This window comes from Mustelus asterias, chromosome 29, assembly GCF_964213995.1.
Source record: "Mustelus asterias chromosome 29, sMusAst1.hap1.1, whole genome shotgun sequence".
In the NCBI taxonomy this organism is placed as follows: domain Eukaryota; kingdom Metazoa; phylum Chordata; class Chondrichthyes; order Carcharhiniformes; family Triakidae; genus Mustelus; species Mustelus asterias.
The window spans coordinates 17,269,105-17,294,665 of record NC_135829.1 but is presented as its reverse complement, the minus strand read 5'-3'; the positions used below and the strand labels follow the sequence as shown (position 1 = coordinate 17,294,665).

Below are 25,561 nucleotides of genomic sequence, written 5' to 3'. Positions count from 1 at the left end.
AAAGTTAAAGTCCCCCATGACAACTACCCTGTGACCCCCACACATATCCATAATCTGCTTAGCAATTTCTTCCTCCACATCTCTATTACTATTTGGGGGCCTATAGTAAACTCCTAACAATGTGACCGCTCCTTTCCTATTTCTAACCTCAGCCCATATTACCTCAGTGTGCCGATCCCCCTCGAAGTGCCTTTCCGCAGCCGTTAAGCTATCCTTGATTAACAATGCCACTCCTCCACCTCTTTTACCAGCTTCCCTACACTTACTGAAACATCTATACCCCGGAACGTCCAACAACCATTCCTGTCCTTGTTCTACCCACGTCTCCGTAATGGCCACAACATCGTAGTCCCAAGTACCAACCCACGCCCCAAGTCCATCTACCTTGTTCCGGATGCTCCTTGCATTGAAGTAGACACACTTCAACCCACCTTCCTGTCTACCGGTACCCACCCTTGACCCTGATACCTTCCCCAATACCTCACCACGCTCACTGACTTCTGGACTACAACTCCTTTTCCCACTCCCCTGACAAATTAGTTTAAACCCCCCTGAAGAGCCGTATCAAATTTCCCTCCCAGGATATTGGTGCCCCTCTGGTTCAGGTGCACCCCGTCCTGTTTGTACAGGTCCCACCTTCCCCAGAATGTGTTCCAATTATCCACGTATCTGAAACCCTCCCTCCTACACCATCCCTGCAACCACATGTTTAACTGCACTCTCTCCCTGTTCCTCAACTCGCTATCACGTGGCACCGGCAACGTACCAGAGATGACCACATGTTTTGTCTTGGCTCTCGGCTTCCAGCCCAGCTCCCGAAATTCCTCTTTTAAATCCCCGTCCCTTCTCTTACCTATGTCGTTGGTACCAATGTGTACCATGACTTGTGACTGTTTCCCCTCCCCCTTAAGAATCCAGAAAACACGGTCCGAGACGTCACGGACCTTGGCATCCGGTAGGCAACATACCATCCGTGAGTCTCTTTTGCTGCCACAAAACCTCCTATCTATCCCTCTAACTAACGAGTCCCCAATAACTATTGCCCTCCCGCTCTCCCCCTTACCCTCCCGAGCCACAGAGACGGACACAGTACTGGAGATCCTCTCACTGCGGCTCACCACTGGTATGTCGTCCCCCTCAACCGTATCCAAAGCGGAATACTTGTTGCTCAGGGGAACGACCACAGGGGATCCCTGCACCGACTGCTTCCTCCCAGCCCCTCTCACCGTCACCCATCTGTTTTCATTCCTCGGAGTAACTGTATCCCTAAAGCTTCTGTCTATGGCCACCTCTGCATCCCTAATGATCCTAAGTTCATCCAACTCCAGCTCCAGTTCCCTAACATGGTTTTGGAGGAGCTGCAGATGGGTGCACTTCCCACAGGTGTAATCAGCAGGGACACTGATGGAGTCTCTCACCTCAAACATACTGCAAGAGGAACATTGCACTGCCTGCACACCCATCCCCTCTCGATACCTTGCCAGTACCAGGTAGAAACAGCAAAAATGAATTAAACTCACCCCTGCTCGCCCTTTCCCCCAAAGCCCTGTGAGCCAAAGCCCTTATAGCTCACACTCTGCTTCCCACACACTCCACTGCCCGCTCCCGACGTTGCCCGCTGTATACTGCAGCCGACCTTTTATACTTCGCGTGCTTAAAAAACCCTTCCCAGACTCCTTAGCAGCCCACTTCTGGTTTTCACTTTAAAGTTAAGAAAAATACTACTACAAAAGTAAAGGCCAAAAAAAAACACACACTAACTGACTAATTAAATAAATAATTCAATCAATCTCCCACCAGCACTCCTGCCTCCAATCACTCCCTCTCTGCTTGCTCCAGTGGAACAAAGTTCCTCCTCATCTCGGTTCTAAGGGGCCGTCCCTTTAGCTCTGAGGCCGTGCCCTCGGATCCGAGTCTCTCCGACTAATGGAAACATCTTCCCCACATCCACTCTATCCAGGCCTTTCAGTATTCTGTAATTTTGAATGAGATTCCCCCCCTCCCCCCCCCATATCCTTCTAAACTCAAGGTTAAGGTGGGATTAGCGAGGTAGATTGATGGGATCTGGGTGGGATTGTTGTGGGGCAGGCTCGATGGGCCGAATGGCCTCCTTTTACGCTGTAGGGATTCTATGATATCGCAAGTTGTGTTTTTTTTTACAATTTAATCCGTCTTTCTGAATTTAGGTTCTTATAGTGGCAACGACCACCTGTATCAGACCTCCAGTAGGGGTGGCACGGTGGCACAGCGGTGAGCACTGCTGCCTCACAGCGCCAGGAGCCAGGTACAATTCCCGGCTTGGGTAACGGTGTGGAGTTTGCACGTTCTCCCCGTGTCTGCATGGGTTTCCTCCGGGTGCTCCAGTTTCCTCCACTCCAAAGCTGTGCGGGTTAGGTTGATTGGCCATGCTAAATTCTCCCTCAGTGTCAGGGGGATTAGCAGGGTAAATAAGTAGGGTTATGGAGATAGGGTCTGGGTGGGATTGTGGTCGGTGCAGACTCGATGGGCCGAATGGCCTCTTTCTGCACTGTAGGGATTCTATGACTCTATCACAACCAGGGGGCAGCACCTTTGCCCTGTATCTGTGCAGAAAAAATAATTCAAAGCAGCAACGTGATAGAAGGCCCAGAAGGTTGCTGTGAAGATTGATAAAACCAAGTGACTCCCATGTCCCACGAATGAACCCGAAAAAAATTCATACCTTCAAATAAAATAAAAAAGCATTGGAAATTACTCACCGTCCAGTACTTTTATTTTCGGAAAGATCTCCAGCATCGCACTCCGATATGATGTGTTCATACAAACTGAAAACAAAGAACTTCATAGCCACATCTTTCCATAAAAACAGCATCTCAGTCGCTCGCTGTCCCCCCCGCGCACCCTGAGCTTTACTGGGACGCCGGGGTGTTAACGCAGAAGCAGCGATTATTTTGTCCTTTCAAACCATTTTAATATCTCACATCAAATCCGTGCTGCATCATGTCAGCACAGGCACCATTACGTGGTGACTAACTAGCTTCAAATGAGTCACCCTTACTTTAACCTTGCATCATTACTCACAGCCAAGCTGTCAGAAATAATGGGAGGCTCAGGATTTATCCCCCGCTGCTCTGTTGATGCAATCCTGCCACTTACACAGGGCCAGAAAACATAACAGCAAAGGAATTAACTGGATTCTTGTCCAATTACTTGATTGCTTTCAAAGAGCGTTTATCCGCAGCCTTGCCTGACCTCAGGACACCTCATAGGGCATTAACGTCGATGAAGCACTTTCTGCTTCAAAGCATGGATTCTAAGCATAGAATCTCTACAGTGCAGGAGGAGGCCATTCGGTCCATCGGGTCTGCACTGACTCTCTGACAGAGTATTTTACCCAGGCGCCCTATCTCCTGCGCCCTGCGTAATCCCATGTATTTACCCCACTAATCCCCCTAATCATTTTGGGACAATAAGGAATAATTTACCATGGCTAATCCTTCTAATCTACACATTTTTGGACACTAAGGGACAATTTAGCATGGCCAATCCACCTAACCTGCACATCTTTGGACACTAAAGGGCAATTTAGCATGGCCAATCCATCTAACCTACACATCTTTGGACACTAAAGGGCAATTTAGCATGGCCAATCCATCTAATCTACACATCTTTGGACACTAAGGGACAATTTAGCATGGCCAATCCACCTAACCTGCACATCTTTGGACACTAAAGGGCAATTTAGCATGGCCAATCCATCTAACCTACACATCTTTGGACACTAAAGGGCAATTTAGCATGGCCAATCCATCTAATCTACACATCTTTGGACACTAAGGGACAATTTAGCATGGCCAATCCACCTAACCTGCACATCTTTGGACACTAAAGGGCAATTTAGCATGGCCAATGCACCCAACCTGCACATCTTTGGACTGTGGGAGGAAACCGGAGCACCCGGAGGAAACCCACGTAGACACGGGGAGAATGTGCAGACTCCACACAGACACTGACCCAAGCCGGGAATCGAACCCGGGTCCCTGGCGCTGTGAGGCAGCAGTGCTAACCGTTTTGGCCCAGATTTTGTGCTCAGGAATTGGGACTCGAGCCCATAATCATAGAATCATAGAAACCCTACAGTGCAGAATGAGGCCATTTGGCCCATCGAGTCTGCACCGACCACAATCCCACCCAAGCCCTACCCCCATATCCCTACATATTTACGCGCTAATCCCTCTAACCTACGCATCTCAGGACTCTAAGGGGCAATTTCAGCATAGCCAATCAACCTAACCCGCACATCTTTGGACTGTGGGAGGAAACGGGAGCACCCGGAGGAAACCCACGCAGACACGGGGAGAATGTGCAAACTCCACACAGACAGTGATTCAAGCCGGGAATCAAACCCAGGTCCCGGGAGCTGTGAAGCAGCAGTGCTAACCACTGTGCTACCGTGCTGCCCTTAATCTTCTGACTCTCAAAGGACAGGAGTGGCACCAACTCCAACTGAACCACGGCCGAGAGGCTAATTAAATACCTGGATTGCTGAAGTTGCAAATGTTGTCTTTCAGTCGAATCGTCTCCAGATTCTTCAGCTCAGAGAGCGAGCGGAGAGCATCAACACTAGAGGAGAGTTCAGGAGTTTAAAAGCAAGACTTCACTTAACGCTGCGACACCTAACCGCGGCAACCTTCACTGAATAAGGAGCTGTGTGGAGCACAGCGTAATCTGTACAAAGGACAAAAAACAAATTGCTGATTTACCTGCTGATTAGATTTCCTGATAAGTTGAGGTTCTGCAGATTTTCACAGGAATGCAGGGCATCTACAATTAAAAATAATGGCATTTTTAAACGTCACCTCTCATCAAAGGAACGCAAGTTTCACCACTGTGACTTCGATATCACAGAGGAAGTTCTCTTTCACGGCTGAAGGTGGTACTGTTGCTACATGGCCAGGGGGACAGACTGCCCGGTGGGAAGGAGGGTGGGTGAGGGGCTGCCCCGAAGATGGGAGGGTGGGCGTAGTGGGGGTGGGGGATAGACTGTCCAGCAAGGGGCGAGGGGGCTGGCATAGATTGCCCCGAAGATGGGAAGGTGGGGGGGGGGAGGGGATGGGGGAGATAGACTGCCCAGCAAGGGGTGATTCCAAACCTCACATTTTCAGTAACCCACCTAATCCTCATAGTGAAGTGGAACTCACAGGCAATGCAATGCTCTTTTCTTAATTCTTTCATGGGATGTGGGCATCACTGGCTAGGCCGGCATTTGTTAACCATCCCTAATGGACTCGGTGGCTTGCTGGGCCATTTCAGCTCAGAGTCAACCGCGTTGCTGTGGGTCTGGAGTCACAATGTGGATGAAGAAAAATGCCCACAGTGCAGGAGAGGAGGCCATTTGGTCCATCGAGTCTGCACTGCCTCTCTGACAGAGCTTCTTACCCAGGCCCTCTTCCCCCGGCCCATCCCTGTAACCTCTCACATTTCCCATGGCCAATCCACCTAACCTACATACCTTTGGACATTAAGAGGCAATTTAGCACAGCCAATCCACCTGAACTGCACATCTTAGGTCTGTGGGAGGAAACCGGAGCACCTGGAGGAAACCCACGCAGACATGGGGGAGAACGCGCAGACTCCACACACACAGTGACCCAAGGCTGGGGTTGAATCCGGGTCCCTGGAGTTGAGAAGCAGCAGTGCTAACCAGCGTACCGTGTAGGCCAGACCAGGTAAGGAGGGCAGATTTTTTCCCCCCAAAAGGGCATTAAGTGAACCAGATGGGTTTTACAACAATGGTTTCGTGGTCACCGTTCGACTTTTAATTCCAGGATTTTATTGAATTCAAATTTCAAAATCTGCCGTGGTGGGATTTGAACCCAGGGATCCAGAGCATTATCCTGGGTCTCTGGATTACTAGCCCAGTGACAATGCCACTACACTTGCCCATGGTGACCTTTTTTGGGAATTAGCATTCAGTGGAAATTATGGCCGCATTTCTGGCGGGTCGCAGTGGGAGACGTGCGTCTGCCGCCTTGAACAGGGATTTCCGCGTCTGCCAGGAATGCGGATCTCCCACAGCCGGCAAACAGTCGCCCGCCAGACCACGCTGGAAACCGGCGGGATGTGATTTCAATCTTTTCTGCATGTATTTTAAATATGTAGATGTGTTCATTATCGGGAACTTGTCGGTCCCGATTGAATCTCTCACCCCGTCAGGAGTACGTCATTCTGGCGAGGTTCACACGAGCTCCCCACGTTCGGGGAACTAGTGGGAGACCGTGCCGGAATGAAGAGAGGGCAATTGGGGCCCCCCAAGGGGTCAGGCGCCGGGGAGGGTGCCACCTGGGCATCCTGGCAGTGCCAGTCTGTGCCCCCTGGCGATGCCCATGGGGCAAATTGCCCACACCAAGGGGACACCTTGGCACTGCCCACCAGGCATCGGGCGGCGCCATGGGAGTGGGGCCTATTGTGGGCAGGGCCTAGGGGCAGTCGGTGGGGGGTGGGTGGGTCCCGCTGCCACTCTACAGACAGGATCGTTCTGTGATGGAGGGAGGGCAGTGATTGGGGTGGGGGTGAGGGGGCCTGCCTACGGGGGGGTCTGACCCCGATGGGGAGGGGGGGGGGGTCTGCCAGGGGGTGGGGGGAACTCACCACTGCTGGGGGGTGGGGCCTGGATATCGCAGCGCTCCGGGATTGTGGGAGGGGGGTCAGGACTGGCCCGGGAATTGCTGTGGGTGCCACAATCGAGCCGCGGGGAGGGGGGGGGGCTCGAGGGACAGCACTGCGGGGGTCCCAGATTGCTGGCCAGCAAACGTGAGTTTGACAGATCGGGGCCACCGGGCATGTGCAGAGTTCCAGAACTGTCAAACTCCGGGGTGAATAGGCCCTGCCCTGCCCCCCCTGGATTTTTAATGAGATTCCCAACTGGGACCTCTGCAGTGCAGAATGTGGAGATTCAGGTGAGAAGCTGAACTAACAAAAACAGTCGGGATTTAGAACAGTTTTCCTGCCAACTCAGCACTTTTGGGAGAATCGCCCCCTATATTTCTAAAAGAAATTCATCTCTGGTGGATCCAACATTATGATGCAAAAGAGTTGGGCGGGATTTGGTACAAACAGGGACTGAAAACCACAGAACTGGGTTCAATAACGGGACTTTAGATTTATTAACGTCATCAAAGAGCTGCATGGTTTGAGAACCTTTTAAAGACTTGGCCCAGATGATTAACAGTGTGAAGGTAGACACAGCGGCGAGCGCTGCTACCTCACAGCGCCAGGGACCCGGGTTCGATTCCCGGCTTGGGTCAGCCTGTGTGGAGTCTGCACATTCCCCCCGTGTCTGCGTGGGTTTCCTCCCACAGTCTGAAAGACGTGCTGGTTATGTGCATTGGCCGTGCTAAATTCTCCCTCAGTGTACCCGAACAGGCGATGGAGTGTGGCAACTAGGGGATTTTCACAGTAACTTCACTGCAGTGTTAATGTAAGCCTACTTGTGACACAAATAAATAAACTTCAAACTTCAAATATGTTGATGTCCACAATGGGACGGGCAGAGCTAAAATGGGCTCACTGCTATAAAGGATTCAATCTCTTAAGAATTTACTGCACACAAACAGGCCATTCGGCCCAACTGATCTATGCTGGTGTTTAGCTCCAAGTCTCCACCCACTCTTCCCAAACTGTTCCCTGAATGCCTAACGAATCAAACCTCATTTTTAATCTTGCAAGACTATCTTGTTGTATCTGTCCAATTCAGATACTTCAGCCAGCTTCTTAATCAAAGTTTTACCCAGGGTTATGAGAAAAACAAAGTACGGACACAGATATATAATGCACAAATTTTATTAAAAATAGTTAACCTGTAAACTACCCACTGTGTACACAAGAAACACCCGGGATTCAGCGATGTACCTGTAAAGGTGGATTGCAGGCTGTAGATCCCCGAGTCCCTCTGGTTCCTCTTCGCGAAGGTGATTCTCACTGGCTGTTTCTTCTGGTCTGGTCTGATCTGATCTCAGTCGTCTCCAGTCTCAAGTCTTCGCTCCCAAGATGTCCGGAATGCCTATTTTATCCCCCTGTGGCCCCGCACTTTTTTCCACCTGCCCTTGGCCTTGTGCCAATGGGGTCTCGGAAGTGGTGGCGGTGGGGGCAGGGGGGTGGAATCTCAGTGTCCAATGCTCTAGTTGATGACCTGTTGACAGGACACCCGAGCACCCCCAGGTGCCTTGGATGTTAAATAGGAGCGATGGTCACTCGATGGGGTGTCGATAGAGCGGATCCAGACATGCCCCGGCAGCCTGTCTGAGTTCTGTACATTCAAACTTTGGCCAGGGCCAATTTTCTGCAGGCTAATTGTTGGAGCTGACTGTAGCTGAATTTCGAGTGCCCAATTCTTTCATTTCAAATCTCCAATGTTATTTTGGGCTCAGCACCACAACCTGCTTCAACCACTATGTAGCTGTGAGTTCCACAGTCTCAGTACACTCAGTGCAAAGAAATCCGCCCTCAATCCAACATCTTACACCTCAATGTCTTATAACTCTTCAATTTATTTGATGCTTCCCCATGCTCAGATCCTCCTGCTCCAGGAAGGTTGGAGGACCATCAGCCCCTCCAACTAAACTCTTTATTCATTCGCGGGACATGGGCGTCGCTGGCTGGGCCAGCATTTATTGCCCATCCCTAGTTGCCCGAGGGCAGATGAGAGTCAACCAAACATGCGGCTCTGGAGTCTCATGTGGGCCAGACCGGGTAAGGATGGCAGATTTCCTTCTCTAAAGGACATTAGTGAACCAGATGGGTTTTTCCGACAATGGTTTCATGGTCATCAGTAGATTCTTAATTCCAGATTTTTTATTATTGAATTCAAACTCCACCATCTGCTGTGGCTGGATTCGAACCCGAGTTCCCAGAACATTAGCTGAGTTTCTGGATTAATAGTCTAGTGATAATACCACTAGGCCATTGCCCCCCCCCCTCAGGCAATAGCTGCATGTCCCCATGTCCTATTCCAGCCTCTCTTTTTAGCCTCTGGCCACTGGACAAGAACAGCCCCAATCTTATGTTACCCCACAGTAGCAAACAACCTAGCTGCCTGTCTGTGTGACATACAATTTTACAGCTGCCATATCCTAGAACATAGGTTTATACCAATGACACCTGCAAATAAATGAGATATAGGTATCGCGCAACTAAAGCCAATGAGCCAATGGACAGCACGGTGGCACAGTGGTTAGCACTGCTGCCTCACAGCGCCAAGGACCCGGGTTCGATTCCCGGCTTGGGTCACTGTCTGTGTGGAGTTTGCACATTCTCCCCGTGTCTGTGTGGGTTTCCTCCGGGTGCTCCGGTTTCCTCCCACACTCCAAAGATGTGCGGGTTAGGTAGATTTGCCATGCTAAATTGCCCCCTAGGCAATTTAGGTAAACAAATAGGGTTATGGAGATAGGGCCTGAGTGGGATTGTGGTCGGTGTAGACTCGATGGGCCGAATGGCCTCCTTCTGCACTGTAGGGATTCTATACTGAAGCAGTCGATGTCCAAATGAGCAAGTGCTGGACACTATCCAGGCTTGGGCTGACAAGTGGCAAGTAACATTCGCGCCACACAAGTGCCAGGCAGTGACCATCTCTAACGAGAGATCCACCCTTGACATTCAATGACCTCATCCTCGCTGAATCCCCCATTATCAACATCCCGGGGGTTACCACTGACCAGACACTGAACTGGATTAGCCACATAGGTATCCAGATCACCAACAACCCCCCCATGCCGATACTATAGTTAAGAAAGCCCTCCAATGCTTCTACTTTCTTAGAAGACTAAGGAAATTTGGCATGTCAGCTACGACTCTCACCAACTTTTACAGATGCACCATAGAAAGCATTCTTTCTGGTTGTATCACAGCTTGGTATGGCTCCTGCTCTGCCCAAGACTGTAGCCCAATCCATCACACAAACCGGCCTCCCATCCATTGACTCTGTCGACACTTCCCGCTGCGTCAGCAAAGCAGCCAGCATAATTAAGGATCCCACGCACCCCGGACATTCCCTCTTCCACCTCCTTCCGTCGGGAAAAAGATACAAAAGTCTGAGGTCACATACCAACCGACTCAAGAATAGCTTCTTCCCTGCTGCTGCCAGACTTTTGAATGGACTTACCTTGCATTAAGTTGATCTTTCTCTACACCCTAGCTATGACTGTAACACTACATTCTGCACTCTCCTTTCCTTCTCTATGAACGGTATGCTTTGTCTGTATAGCACGCAAGAAACAATACTTTTCACTGTATGTTAATAACATGTGACAATAATAAATCAAATCAAACAGACAACAGTGATTCTGCTTCAGCACTCTGGGACGTACTCAGGCTGGTGATGAGCACAATACCAATGTCAGATTTTCTTTCTGTCGAAGGCAGTGCTGTATTTATGCCCCCCTCAGCGCTCGTTTGTCAGAAATATCTACTGGGGTTGAAATGATGCGAAGAACCTGTGGGCACATCAGGGTGGAAACCCAGCTGCTGTCACATTAAAACCACACACTCTTCGAACAAAACCAAACCGGGCACCAGGTTCCTCCCTCTGCTCGGTTTTCCCAAGCTGCCTGGCAAACCCAAGTGACTCACCAGCCCACTGCGCTCCCCACTCACTGTTCATGCTTCAGGCCAAATCAGCAGAGAACAGGGACGAGGCGCTGAAACAAAATTTCCACAAATTAAAAACAATTCATTTATTCCTCTGATTGCTGAAGACAGAACATGCGATACGTAGAGTCATAGAATCCCTACAGTACAGAAGGAGGCCATTCGACCCATCTAGTCTGTGCCGACCACAATCCCACCCATGAAAAGGCAGGTATAGTTCGGCAAGGGGTGTTACTGTTCGGGAGGGGGGGAATCAGAGTCCGGGGGCGGGAGAACAGAGTTCGGGGGCGGGGGAACAGAGTTTGGAGGGGAATCACAGTTCGACATTTTGTTGACCGTTGCCACATTCCGCTGATTCCCGTCCGTGTAGTTTTTTCCTACCGGTGTGACTGAAGTGATTCGCACGTAAAGCGAGGGTGAGTGAAGTGAGGCGAGTGCTGATTGCTCACAACACTGACTGTGAGAGCCGTGCGCTCACTCTGTGTCCAAAGTGTCAATATTCCTTTTGTTTTTACCATTTGAAGTTGATGACAGTTCTATTAATATATGAAGGACCCTGGTGCTGTGAGGCAGCAGTGCTAACCACCGTGCCGTCTGTGTGTGAACTGAACCTGGGTCCCTGGCGCTGAAGAAGCATTTTCTATAACTCACCATGAAATATTCGGCGTGTATTAAACGTATTTAATCTTATTCATGGGGGTCACGGTTAGTGAACAAGCCCGTATCTTGTAGCCCACTGAGGTGAAGGAGTGGACTCTCACGCGACCCACTCACTAGCCTCACTGGACTAGATAATGGTGACCATGTCAAGTTGTTTCACCTTGTCCAGGTGCTGTAGAGCCAGAGGACAAAGCTTGTCTCATTTCAGTTTGAGTGTTTTCAATCTGGGAAGAGGGGTTCCCCAGAGAGATGATGGGGGGGGGGGGAGGAGATGGTGCTGATTAATTTGAAAGGTGCCATGTGGATTCGCATTTGCCAGGAACACACTCCCCGAGAGGGACAGATTACTTTGGAGCCCTGGTTCCCAGAACTCGTGATCACTGGAGCTTTATCCTCACCTCATGTTTGTGAGTGGGAAACGCGTTGCGATTGATTGCTGGGATTAGTCAACAAATCCGATTCTGTTGCACTGTGTGTGACGACCACAATGGTGGAAGGAAAACGGGATGGATTTTGCCCTTTTTCTATCATTCTAACCCGATGGCCTAATCATTGTTAAAAGGCACAGCAGCAGGCGGGGCTGTTTATTGCCAAAACAGCTAATATGTGATCGAGGTTGCATCAGTCGCTGCCTCGTCAGGTTTGCCATCTGCCACTATCGCTGGCTGGCCCAAAAACCTTCATTAAGGATAACAGTCACAACACCTTCATAAACAGATGTCTCAATGTTTAATCTTTGCTGGGCTCTTCAATGCTCCCACAGCAGCTGTACTTTTGTATAAAAAAGACACTCAATCAGCAATACCCCCCCCCGAGCCCCGAGGGTCTTCATTAGGGCTCAACTCCCTCGGAATTACATCCACACTCTGCTCTGCCACGGTGACTCCATCTCAAAAAGTCGGGCAGCACTTTTGAACATCAAGCTTGCATCAAGTTTATTTATTAGTGTCACAAGTAGGTTTACATTGACACAGCAATGAAGTTACTGTGAAAATCCCCCAGTCGTCACACTCGGGCGCCTGTTCGGGTACACAGAGGGAGAATTTAGTATGGCCAATGTACCTAACCATCGCGTCTTTCTATGTTTTCACGTGTTTCTATGTCTTTCGGACTGTGGGAGGAAACCCACGCAGACACAGGGAGAACGTGCAAGCTCCGCACAGACAGTGACCCAAGCCGGGAATTGAACCCGGGTCCCTGGCGCTGTGAGGCAGCAGTGCTAACCACTGTGCCACCATGTCGGCCCATTATATAAACACGCACTGCACGCTAGTGATTTTCTCTCAAACCCACCAACAGCCGATGTCTTTCCAGCAACACAAACACCTTCCTATGTCTCTCGGAGTAGAAAGGTATTCTTTAACGTGATTCACCGGTAGAATATTGAATAACTGCAAGTGATTCAAGCTTAAAAAAAACCCCAAAACATGCTGGGTGATCAAGGCGTACTGGCGTTTTTAACTGGGTACAACCTGCAAAGAAAGGAGTGATAAGGAGCCACTGTCCTATTTGGAGGACAATACAAGGGATGCGATGGCCATGTAGAATTAGACTATTAATCCAGAAACTCAGCTAATGTTCTGGGGACCCAAGTTCGAATCCCGCCACGGCAGATGGTAGAATTTGAATTCAATTTTAAAAAATCAGGAATTAAGGATCTACTGATGACCGTGAAACCATTGTCGATTGTCAGGAAAAACCCAGCTGGTTCACTAATGTCCTTTAGGGAAGGAAATCTGCCGTCCTTACCCGGTCTGGCCTACATGTGACTCCAGAGCCACAGCAATGTGGTTGACTCTCAACTGCCCTCCAAGGGCAACTAGGGATGGGCAATAAATGCTGGGCCAGCCAGCGACGCCCATGTCCCATGAATGAATTTTAAAAACTCTTACGGATCATTTGGATATCACAGAGGAACTCAACTCCCCTGACCTATGACCCATTTACCGATTCCTATGTCAACATTTTGATGGCTTAATTTCCTGTTACGTTGAGGTTTTCATGGTGACACTGTTTGCAAAGCTTGGTGTTGGGACAGTTCAGGGAAAAGGGACAAAAGATTTTCCCGGTCTCTCGGAGAAAATCAAGGGATATGAAAATCAGATAGAATTGAGGCTATCTCAGCCATCATAGAATCCCTCAGGAGGCCATTGAGCCCATCGAGTCAGTACCGGCTCTTACCCAGGCGTAACCTGTAAACCCATGTATTTACCCGTTAATCCCCCTAGCCTACACATCTTGGGGCACTAAGGGGCAATTTAGCACGGCCAATCCACCTAACCTGCACATCTTTGAACTGTGGGAGAAAACTGGAGCACCTGGGGGAAACCCATGCAGACACGGGGAGAACGTGCAGACTTCGCACGGACAGTCACAGTAGGCTTACATTAACACTGCAATGAAGTTACTGTGAAAATCCCCTAGTCGCCTCACTCCAGCACCTGTTCGGGCACACTGAGGGAGAATTTAGCACGGCCAATGCACCTAACCAGCACATCTTTCTGACTGTGGGAGGAAACCGGAGCACCCGGAGGAAACCCATGCAGACACGGGGAGAACGTGCAGACTCCGCACAGTGACCCAGGCCGGGAATTGAACCCGGGTCCCTGGCGCTGTGAGGAAGCAGCACTAACCACTGTGCCACCCTATACGTGGAGTTATGGGGATAAAGCCTGGATGGGATTGTTGTCAGTACAGGCTCAATGGGCCAAATGGCCTCTTTCTGCAATGTAGGGATTCTATGAACTCAAACTGTTATGAAGCAATTGCAGGCTGGGGATGGATAATCGACAGAAGGATTTAATATCCTAGTTCTTGTCAAGCTTATCACACTTAGTGCTCGCAGGACTCAAGGCCAGCTTACCGAGATTGGAGATTCTATTTGCAGACAGGTTGAGCGCGGTGAGGAGTTTGAGTGATGCGAGGGGAGTGAGGTTTGAGATGTCATTTCCTGATAAATCCAGTCTCTCCAGGTTTACACAGTCACCGATGCAGCCAAGATTGCAAATCCCTGCGGCGAGCAACACCAGAAATAATCATTCCTCTTGCACTTATTTTTGGCAAATCCTCAAACTGAAGGAACATTCTATTGGCCTTAGCTTTGCTTTCTCATATTTGATGTTGCAAAGGGAAGGATTGTCATATTTTTCCAATAACTTTTGACCACAAAAAAAAGGCATGTATCTTTGAGAGCGGAAAAAAGAAATTGATCATTTAAAAAAAGGCTGCAAAATGGGCCAAGTGTACATGTTGCATTAGGCAGTGACAGGGCTGTGTTATGACTGTTTGATAACATGCGCTCTTTACACCTTGCCATCCTGTGGTGCTTAGTTACATGACTAGCACTGACATGGAGGGCTGAATGGTCTCCTCCTGTGCTGAAATTACAGCATTCCCCCACCCAGAGGAGTAGAGGATTACACACAACACTTAGACCTTAAGATATATAGGGGGCGGCACGGTGGGAGGTAATCATCTAGGGTCCCGGGTTCGAATCCCGTCACAGCAGATGGTGGAATTTTGAATTGAATTTTAAAAATCTGGAATTAAGAATCTACTGGTGACCATGAAACCATTGTCGGGAAAACCCATCTGGTTCACTAATGTCCTTTAGGGAAGGAAATCTGCCATTTTTACCCGGTCTGGCCTACATGTGACTCCAGAGCCACAGCAATGTTGGCTCTCAACTGCCCTCCAACTAGGGATGGGCAATAAATGCTGGCCAGCCAGCGATGCCCATGTCCCACAAATGAATGATAAAAAAGCACTGCTGCTTCACAGCACCAGGGACCCGGGTTCGATTCCTGGCTTGGATCACTGTCTGTGCGGAGTCTGCACATTCTCCCAGTGTCTGCGGGTGCTCCAGTTTCCTCCCACAGTCCGAAAGACGTGCTGGTTAGGGTGCATTGGCCGTGCTAAATTCTCCCTCAGTGTACCCGAACAGGTGCCGGAGTGTGGCGACTAGGGGATTTTCAGAGTAACTTCATTGCAGTGTTAATGTAAGCCTACTTTTGACACTAATAAATAAACTTTACAAACAGAGAAAGCAGAGGACTACACACAATCATAAGATATAGGGACAGCATTCGGCCCATCAGGTCTGTCCTGCTATTCCATAATGACGGATATGTTTCTCAACTTTCAGAGAGGCAGATGGGAACATGTTGTTACATTCTCTTAACTGGGGAACGTACACAGCATGGGGAAAACCGGGAAAAACAAAGGGAAAGGAGCAGAAAAAAGATGAGCCAAAGAGAGAGGGAAAAGCGTGTGCTTTCAAAAAATACAAGTATAAATACAAGTTGCAGAGTATTCGGCACGGTGGCACAGTGGTTAGCACTGCTGCCTTACAGTGCCAGGGACCCGGGTTCGATTCCAGCCTTAGATGACTGTCTGTGCAGAGTTTACACATTCTCCTCATGTCTGTGTGGGTTTCCTCCGGGAGCTCCGGTTTCCTCCCACAGTCCAAAGATGTGTAGGCTAGGTGGGTTGGCCATGCTAAATTGCCCCTTAATGTCCAAAGATGTGTAGGTTAGGTGGATTAGCCATATGAAATGTGTGAGGTTACGGAGCGGAGGAGAAGGCCTGGGTAAGATACTCAGTCAGAGTCAGTGCAGACTCGATGGACCAAATGGCCTCTCCTGCATTGGGCGGCACGGTAGCACAGTGGTTAGCACTGCTGCTTCACAGCGCCAGGGACCTGGGTTCGATTCCCGGCTTGGGTCACTGTCTGTGTGGAGTTTGCACATTCTTCTCGTGTCTGCGTGGGTTTCCTCCGGGTGCTCCGGTTTCCTCCCACAGTCCAAAGATGTGCGGGTTAGGTTGATTGGCCATGCTAAAATTGCCCTTAGTGTCCTGGGATGTGTAGATTAGTGGATAAAATATGTAGGGATATGGGGGTAGTGCCTGGGTGGGATTGTGGTCGGTGCAGACTCGATGGGCCGAATGGCCTCTTTCTGTACTGTAGGGTTTCTATGATATTCTATGATATTGTTATGCTGATAGGGCAAAGGGGTGGACCTGCTCTTTCAGAACGTTGGTGCAGACTTGATGGGCTGAATGGCCTCCTTCTGCACTGTAGGGATTCTGTGACAAGGGTGCGAGGTTGCGGGGCTGATTCTTATCCTCACACTCTGAAAAGGAGAAGTGAGTGAGCAGTTTATGAATATAATTTTAGCACAGTATAGACTATGTTAGTTATGTGGCTACATAAATCGAAACACTCGGCATGTTACCACAGATAAAGCTGGCTTATCTGCAGATTTATTCAGCCACATATTTAATCAGCAGCGAAGGGGAATAATGTCAACGTATATATTAAACAGATACAGCGCACACACATCCGTGATTAATAACCTGATCATTACAGTACTAATTAGACCTTCGGCTGAAAAATAAAGCAGAAGCCACATCTGTCAGCTCACAGGGACATATAGGATCACGTGGATTTAATCAAACAAAGGGAAGAGGACAACATTTAACCCTCAACCACCATCTCAAAACACACACGTTATCAGGTTGTTCATCTGCTGGCTGAGTGGGTTCACATTTAATTAGCATTTTCGCCGAGGACACGCCACTCGATTTCAAACACTAATCGACTGACTGAGGAGTTCTCTGGGAAGTGAGAGATACGAGGGAAATATATCGCCGTTCCTTCGCAGTCGCTGGGTTGAAATCCGGGAATTCCCACCCTGACGGCATTGTGGGTCAACCCACAGCCCGTGGACTGCAGCGATTCAAGAAGGCAGCTCACCACCACCTTCTCAAGGGGCAACTGGGGATGGGCAATAAATGCTGGCCTAGCCAGCGACGCCCATGTCCCACAAATGAATAAAAAGGGACTCCAGTAAATACCGGCAACTGCATTATTTGAATAAGCAACATATTAATGGCTGCGCTGAAGCTGGCTTTGCTGCATTGAATTAATGATGTGGAGATGCCGGCGTTGGACTGGGGTAAACACAGTAAGAAGTTTAACAACACCAGGTTAAAGTCCAACAGGTTTATTTGGTAGCAAAAGCCACACAAGCTTTCGGAGCTCCAAGCCCCTTCTTCACCTGAAGAAGGGGCTTGGCGCTCCGAAAGCTTGTGTGGCTTTTGCTACCAAATAAACCTGTTGGACTTTAACCTGGTGTTGTTAAACTTCTTGCTGCATTGGATTAACCCAGTGCCTTCATAAGGAGGCTCCAGGGCGGCGTGGTGTCTCACAGCACCAGGGACCCGGGTTCGATTCCGGCTTGGGTCACTGTCTGTGCGGAGGCTGCACGTTCTCCCCGTGTCTGCGCAGGTTTCCTCCGGGTGCTCCGGTTTCCTCCCACAGTCCAAAGACGTGCTGGTTAGGGTGCATTGGCCGTGCTAAATTCTCCCTCAGTGTACCCGCATTGGCGCCGGAGTGCGGCGACTCGGGGATTTTCACAGTAACTTCATTGCAGTGTTAATGTAAGCCTACTTGTTACACTAATGCATAAACTTAAACTTCAGAGTGTTCATGATTGCGATAGGGTTTGAGAGTACTGCCCCACTCCAGCGCTCCGAATACTCTTCCACTCACCAATATTCTTCAGTTTCAGAAACAGGATTGACTCCAGGTCAAATTGTCCAGTTTTTGACTTGAGCATCTGAACTGTGATTTTTACATTTTCATCTGAAAGGTAACAGAGTGAGTGTTAGAGTCGAGCGCAGGTCTTGAGTCAAAGTCTGATGGCTGGAGGCGACTGGCTGGGGTCTAAGGTCAGCAAGGATGGGGTCAAGGGTTAGGTGGCCAGAAAGGGGGGGTGGGAGGTTCAGAATCAGGCTACCAGAGGTGGGGTTAATGATCAGATGACTGTGGGGAGGTGTGGTTCAAGGGTCATGTATTTAGAGGGGGTTCAAATGGTTGGGAGGCTGTAAGGATAAGGTGGTGGGTCAAGGGTCAGGTGCCTAGAGGGGATGATGAAGGGTCATGTGCTTAGGGGGCTTCAAGGGGGGCGTATAGGGTCAGGTGACTGGGGAGGACAAGGGTCAGGTGGCTGAGGGGGGCAAGGGTCAGGTGGCTGGGGGGGCAAGGGTCAGGTGGCTGGGGGGGCAAGGGTCAGGTGGCTGGGGGGGCAAGGGTCAGGTGGCTGGGGGGGCAAGGGTCAGGTGGCTGGGGGGGCAAGGGTCAGGTGGCTGGGGGGGCAAGGGTCAGGTGGCTGGGGGGGCAAGGGTCAGGTGGCTGGGGGGGCAAGGGTCAGGTGGCTGGGGGGGCAAGGGTCAGGTGGCTGGGGGGGGGCAAGGGTCAGGTGGCTGGGGGGGGCAAGGGTCGGGTGGCTGGGGGGGGCAAGGGTCAGGTGGCTGGGGGGGGCAAGGGTCAGGTGGCTGGGGGGGGGCAAGGGTCAGGTGGCTGGGGGGGCAAGGGTCAGGTGGCTGGGGGGGCAAGGGTCAGGTGGCTGGGGGGGCAAGGGTCAGGTGGCTGGGGGGGCAAGGGTCAGGTGGCTGGGGGGGGCAAGGGTCAGGTGGCTGGGGGGGGCAAGGGTCAGGTGGCTGGGGGGGGCAAGGGTCAGGTGGCTGGGGGGGCAAGGGTCAGGTGGCTGGGGGGGGCAAGGGTCGGGTGGCTGGGGGGGGCAAGGGTCGGGTGGCTGGGGGGGGCAAGGGTCAGGTGGCTGGGGGGGGCAAGGGTCAGGTGGCTGGGGGGGCAAGGGTCAGGTGGCTGGGGGGGCAAGGGTCAGGTGGCTGGGGGGGCAAGGGTCAGGTGGCTGGGGGGGCAAGGGTCAGGTGGCTGGGGGGGCAAGGGTCAGGTGGCTGGGGGGGGCAAGGGTCAGGTGGCTGGGGGGGGCAAGGGTCAGGTGGCTGGGGGGGGCAAGGGTCAGGTGGCTGGGGGGGGCAAGGGTCAGGTGGCTGGGGGAGAGCAAGGGTCAGGTGGCTGGAGGGGGGGGCAAGGGTCAGGTGGTGGGGGGGGCAAGGGTCAGGTGGTGGGGGGGCAAGGGTCAGGTGGCTGAGGGGGGCAAGGGTCAGGTGGCTGAGGGGGGCAATGGTTAGGTGGCTGGGGTGGCAAGGGTGAGGTGGCTGGGGTGGCAAGGGTGAGGTGGCTGGGGGGGCAAGGGTGAGGTGGCTGGGGGGGGCAAGGGTCAGGTGGCTGGGGGGGCAAGGGTCAGGTGGCTGGGGGGACAAGGGTCGGGTGGCTGGGGGGGGCAAGGGTCGGGTGGCTGGGGGGGCAAGGGTCAGGTGGCTGGGGGGGGGCAAGGGTCGGGTGGCTGGGGGGGCAAGGGTCAGGTGGCTGGGGGGGCAAGGGTCAGGTGGCTGGGGGGGCAAGGGTGAGGTGGCTGGGGGGGCAAGGGTCGGGTGGCTGGGGGGGCAAGGGTCAGGTGGCTGGGGGGGGCAAGGGTCAGGTGGCTGGGGGGGGGCAAGGGTCGGGTGGCTGGGGGGGGCAAGGGTCGGGTGGCTGGGGGGGGCAAGGGTCAGGTGGCTGGGGGGGGCAAGGGTCAGGTGGCTGGGGGGGGCAAGGATCAGGTGGCTGGGGGGGCAAGGGTCAGGTGGCTGGGGGAGGGGCAAGGATCAGGTGGCGGGGGGGGCAAGGGTCAGGTGTTTAAAGGGGGTCAAGTGGGGGGTTCAAAGGTCAGTAGGGGTTAGGGTCAGGGGTTAACTCACTCCCCGGGCGGCCTTTGGCCTCCATCCCGGGTCCGGGGATCCGGCCTCTGTTACCGGGGCAACCGCGGCCCGCACTTCCGGCCGGCGACGCATTGTCGCAAAGAGAAACTTCGCGACCGTCAAACCCGGCTGTGCTGCCGGGGGTTGCCAACCCTCCCGGATTGGGCTGGAGTTTAACCCCGGGAGCATTGAGCAAAGTGCGGCTCCCCCATCCCCACCCCCACCCGGTTCATTTGGAAATACATTTATTCTTTGTGAAATATAATGCGGATTGTTAAAAGAAATTGTTTGACAAGATGAGGCAAGATGTTATATGATTAAACCTTTAGGAATGTGTGCAGCCAAAGTTGGCAACCCTAAAATTTGATGTTTGCCTTGGTTTTAATATGATTTTAAACTAAACCAGATCACCATAATCTGGATATTACACATTGAAATGTCAACCCAAAAGGATTGGGTAACATTTAACAAAATAAGTAGGAGCAGCGTTGGCCATCGAGTTCCGCCATTCAAACCAATCATTAAAGTTTATTTATTAGTGTCACAAGTAGGCTTACATTAACACTGCAATGAAGTTACTGTGAAAATCCCCTAGTCGCCACACTCCTGCTCGGGTACACTGAGGGAGAATTTAGCACGGCCAATGCATCTAAGCAGCAGGTCTTTCAGACTGTGGGAGGAAACCGGAGCACTCGGAGGAAACCCACGCAGACATGGGGAGAATGTGCAGACTCCGCATAGACAGTGACCCAAGCCGGGAATCGAACCCAGGTCCCTGGCGCTGTGAGGTAGCAGTGCTGACCCGCTGTGCCAAGACACTGTCCGGTCACCCCTCGCTCCCCGAGAGGCCGACCTCAAATATATTCACCAATGGAGTATCCACGTTCCTGTGGTGTCAGGAATTCCAAAGATTCACCACCATACGAGTGAAGAAATGTCTCTTCATCTCAGCCACTCATCTCAAGATGGTGCCTCACCCCCCACTTGCTTTCTCTAAACTCCTCTTGAAGCACACTGCTGTGGAGCCGGCGGCGTGTAAAATTGCCAAGTACCCCGGGCACGATCTTACTGGCCGTTCACGCCACGCTCCCACTGCAGCGAAGTCGGGGAATTTGGTGGCCAGCCAAATCTCCATTCACCGCAGCGGGACTGACAAACCCCACAAGCGTGAACGGTTGTAATGGCTGCCAAACATTTAAGATGTGGAGATGCCGGCGTTGGACTGGGGTAAGCACAGTAAGAAGTCTCACAACACCAGGTTAAAACATTTAAGAGCCAGGCTCCCAGAAAACAGGCCTCTCGCGAGACAGTGCAAAGAGATTGACATCCAACTGTGAGCTTTGTGATTCCAAACTAGGTTGGATTAAGGAAAGAAAGAGGAAAACAATTGTGGTTGTCTGGAGTTTTACAGCAAGGCACAGCACCTGAAACTAGTCTACAGCCAATAATTTGATTTGATTTGATTTTGGTTTGATTTATTATTGTCACATGTATTGGTATACAGTGAAAAATATTGTTTCTTGCAAAGCATACCATTCATAGAGAAGGAAACGAGACAGTGCAGAATGTAGTGTTACAGTCATAGCTAGGGTGTAGAGAAAAATCAACTTAATGCGAGGTAGGTCCGTTTAAAAGTCTGACAGCAGCAGGGAAGAAGCTGTTCTTGAGTCAATGAGGCAGTCATTGGGTCAGTGTGCAAGAACACAACTGCCAGTCTCCCACAAACAGCACCCTGATAATGAACCAGATCACCTGCTTTAGGTGTTGGTTCAGCAATAAATGGTGGCGGGACATAGAATCATAAAGGTGTACAGCATGGAAACAGGCCCTTCGGCCCAACTTGTCCATGCTACCCTTTTTTTAACCACTAAGCTAGTCCCAATTTCTCGTGTTTGGCCCATATCCCTCTATACCCATCGTGTAACTGTCTAAATGCTTTTTAAAAGACAAAATTATACCCGCCTCTACTACTGCCTCTGGCAGCTTGTTCCAGACACTCACCACTCTCTGTGTGAAAAAATTGCCCCTCTGGATCTTTCGTATCTCTCCCCTCTCTTGATTCCCTGACAGAGCATCCCACCCAGGCCCTATCCCCATATTTACCCCCCTAATCCACCTAACCTACCCATCTTTTGACACTAAGGGGCAATTTAGCATGGCCAATCCACTTAACCTGCAAATCTTTGGAGTGTGGGAGGAAACCGGAGCACCCGGAGGAAACTCACGCAGACACGGGGAGGCCATGCAAACTCCACACAGTCAGTCACCTGAAGCCAGAATTGAACCCGGGACGCTGGCGCTGTGAGGCAGCGGCGCTAACCACCATGCCGTCCAGAGCAGGGGAATGTCCCATCGGAAGTTGAAACCTGCTGGGCCGTTCCTGCTGAGTCCTTGCCCTGGGACCTCCGAGAAGGTCCCCCAGCATATGGCATGGGGTAACCCAGAGATATGACTACCTGGAGGCCGGAAGATCTGGGTCAATGTCTTTTACAGTATGCTACTGGCTATGAGGCATAGAGAACTCCCATTTGATCTCAAACACAGTAAAATTGTGTGGTAACTGGAAGGAATAAAATTTCTCTAAAACTTTCACTAAACCAGTTAGCCCAAGGGTGGCAACAATTTAATGAATTTGTGCTGATGCGTGAATTTGGCAGGCTGGCATGATGTCAGGAATCCAGGTACACACTCGTTCCCCACCATCGTCCATCCGTTAGATTCCAAATTTTGATTTGATTCATTATTGTCACATAGAAATCATAGAAACCCTACAGTACAGAAAGAGGCCATTCGGCCCATCGAGTCTGCACCAACCACAATCCCACCCAGGCCCTACCCTCATATCCCTACATATTTATCCACTAATCCCTCTAACCTACGCATTTCAGGACACTAAGGGCAATGTTTAGCATGGCCAATCAACCTAACCCACACATCTTTGGACTGTGGGAGGAAACTGAAGCACCCGGAGGAAACCCACGCAGACACGAGGAGAATGTGCAAACTCCACACAGACAGTGACCCAAGCCAGGAATCGAACCCAGGTCCCTGGAGCTGTGAAGCAGCAGTGCTAACCACTGTGCTACCGTGCCGCCCATTCAAACACATGTATTAACATACAGTGAAAAGTATTGTTTCTTGCGCGCTGTACAGACAAAGCATACCGTTCATAGAGAAGGAAAGGAGAGAGTGCAGAATGTAGTGTTACAGTCATAGCTAGGGTGTAGAGAAAGATCAACTTACTGCGAGGTAGGTCCATTCAAAAGTCTGACAGCAGCAGGGAAGAAGCTGTTCTTGAGTCGGTTGGTACGTGACCTCAGACTTCTGTATCTTTTTCCCGACGGAAGAAGGTGGAAGAGAGAATGTCCGGGGTGCGTGGGGTCCTTAATTATGCTGGCTGCTTTGCCGAGGCAGCGGGAAGTGTAGACAGAGTCAATGGATGGGAGGCTGGTTTGCCTGATGGATTGGACTTTTGGAGGATATGCAACAAATTTCCAATATTTGGAACAAAATTGGACTTTTGGCAAAGATCAGCTTCCCGCCAGCCGGAAGATACGTTGAAATTTTCCTGTCCCAAATTTCATGGAGTGGACGGTTGAGTTTCCTGCTGCCCCCATGTCAACCTTTTTATTCAAAACAATTCATCCAATTACAAATCAAAATACATCATAATTTCACAATAATAAATTGAAAAAAAGACAAACCAATATAGCACAGTGTAGATTATCTGCAATCGTCTGGGGCTCAGCCCCTGGAGGCCCAGACTAACCGGGTCAAGCTCTTGGGGCCATACCTGCTGGGATAAGCCCCAGGGGGACATACCTGCTGGGGATAAGCCCCAGGGGGACATACCTGCTGGGGATAAGCCCCAGGGGGATATACCTGTTGGGAAAAGCCCCAGGGGGACATACCTGCTGAGGATAAGCCCCAGGGGGACATACCTGCTGGGGATAAGCCCCAGGGGGACATACCTGCTGGGGATAAGCCCCAGGGGGACATACCTGCTGGGGATAAGCCCCAGGGGGACATACCTGCTGGGGATAAGCCCCAGGGGGATATACCTGTTGGGATAAGCCCCAGGGGGACATACCTGCTGAGGATAAGCCCCAGGGGGACATACCTGCTGGGGATAAGCCCCAGGGGGACATACCTGCTGGGGATAAGTGCCAGAGGGACATACCTGCTGGGGATAAGCCCCAGGGGGACATACCTGCTGGGGATAAGCGCCAGGGGGACATACCTGCTGGGGATAAGTGCCAGAGGGACATACCTGCTGGGATAAGCCCCAGGGGGACATACCTGCTGGGATAAGCCCCAGGGGGACATACCTGCTGGGATAAGCCCCAGGGGGACATACCTGCTGGGATAAGTGCCAGAGGGACATACCTGCTGGGGATAAGCGCCAGGGGCCACAAACAATCCACTCAAAACATTACAATCAAAACACATCTCTGCCCCATGTCAGGGACAACATTTGCATCCCTTTGCAACTCGTGAATGCTCATTAAAAACCCAGCTCACCAGAATCACATCCACGTTCCAAATCTAATGACCGCGCCATTCACAACCGATTTAAGTGGCGTGCACCTGGTGAACTGCACGTCATTCACAACTTTGTGCTTTGTAAGCGCAGCATTCACCTACCTTTCACTGCATTGCTCTCATGGCTCCTCAAACTCTGTGCCAAGGCAAGACCAGTGGGATAGGAAGGGGAGGGGGGCGGCGAGGGGGGTGGGGTGGGGGTGGGGGGGTGGGGATGGGGGTGGAAGACACATCATTGCTTGGTTAGGTGGATTGGCTATGCTAAATTGCTCCATAGTATCAGGGGGACTAGCAGGGTAAATACTTGGGGTTATAAGGTTAAGGTCTGGGTGGGATTGTTGTTGGTGCAGACTCGATGGGCTGAATGGCCTCCTTTAGCACCGTAGGGATTCTATGAATATTACCTGTAACGGCAAGTGTAGTGAGACATCACATGTATTGTGTTGAAAAACACTACTCTGACTTTATGTAATGTCAGATTTATACCGCTAGGTAATGTGTTTTTCCAAATTTTATAAATAAAGTATATTGTTAGACAAAAAGATCCAATGTACCTGAATTTTATACTCATGAGAATATAAGCCTGAGCTTTGGCAATCTCACCTAATTTAACCCGCGGCACGGTGGCACAGTGGTTAGCACTGCTGCCAGGGACCCGGGGTTGATTCCGGCCTTGGGTCACTGTCTGTGCGGAGTCTGCACGTTCTCCCTGTGCTTGCGTGTGGGTTTACTCCGGTTGCCCTGGTTTCTTCCCACAATCCAAGAGATGTGCTGGTTAGGTGGGTTGGCCATGCTAAATTGCCCCTTGGTGTCCCAAGATGTGAAGGTCAGGTGGATTAGCCATGCTAAATTGCCCCTTAGTGTCCAAAGATGTGCAAGTTAGGTGGGTTGGCCATGTTAAATTGCCCCTTAGTATCCAAAGATGTGCAGGTTAGGTGGATTGGCCATGCTGAATTGCCCCTTAGTGTCCAAAGATGTGAAGGTATAGATGGATTAGCAATGGTGAATGTGTGCGGTTATGGGAATAGGGTGGGGAGAGGGCCTGGGTAAGATATTCTAGACGGGATTTTCCGTCCACACTCGCCCCAAAACCGGAAAACCCCACCTGAGGTCGACAGACCTTTGATGA

The 25,561-nt window shown here is 51.0% G+C and overlaps 2 protein-coding genes across 2 annotated transcripts in view; one reads left to right on the top strand and one right to left on the bottom strand.

The window, feature by feature from the left end:
• Positions 1-19,983, bottom strand: part of lrrc61 (leucine rich repeat containing 61) — a 45,990-nt gene extending 26,007 nt beyond the window's left edge. Inside the window, exons 1-6 of the mRNA XM_078200142.1 lie at positions 19,891-19,983; positions 17,837-17,929; positions 14,147-14,293; positions 4,743-4,803; positions 4,517-4,602; positions 2,739-2,804 (exon numbers count right to left, since the gene is read on the bottom strand). Of these exons, the coding sequence (XP_078056268.1) occupies positions 2,739-2,804; positions 4,517-4,602; positions 4,743-4,803; positions 14,147-14,293; positions 17,837-17,929; positions 19,891-19,915 (478 nt within the window). The 5' untranslated portion in view covers positions 19,916-19,983. The remainder of the gene's footprint in view (positions 1-2,738; positions 2,805-4,516; positions 4,603-4,742; positions 4,804-14,146; positions 14,294-17,836; positions 17,930-19,890) is intronic.
• slc25a44a (solute carrier family 25 member 44a) overlaps positions 1-25,561 on the top strand; it is a 352,818-nt gene that overhangs the window by 260,275 nt on the left and 66,982 nt on the right. The window lies entirely within an intron of this gene.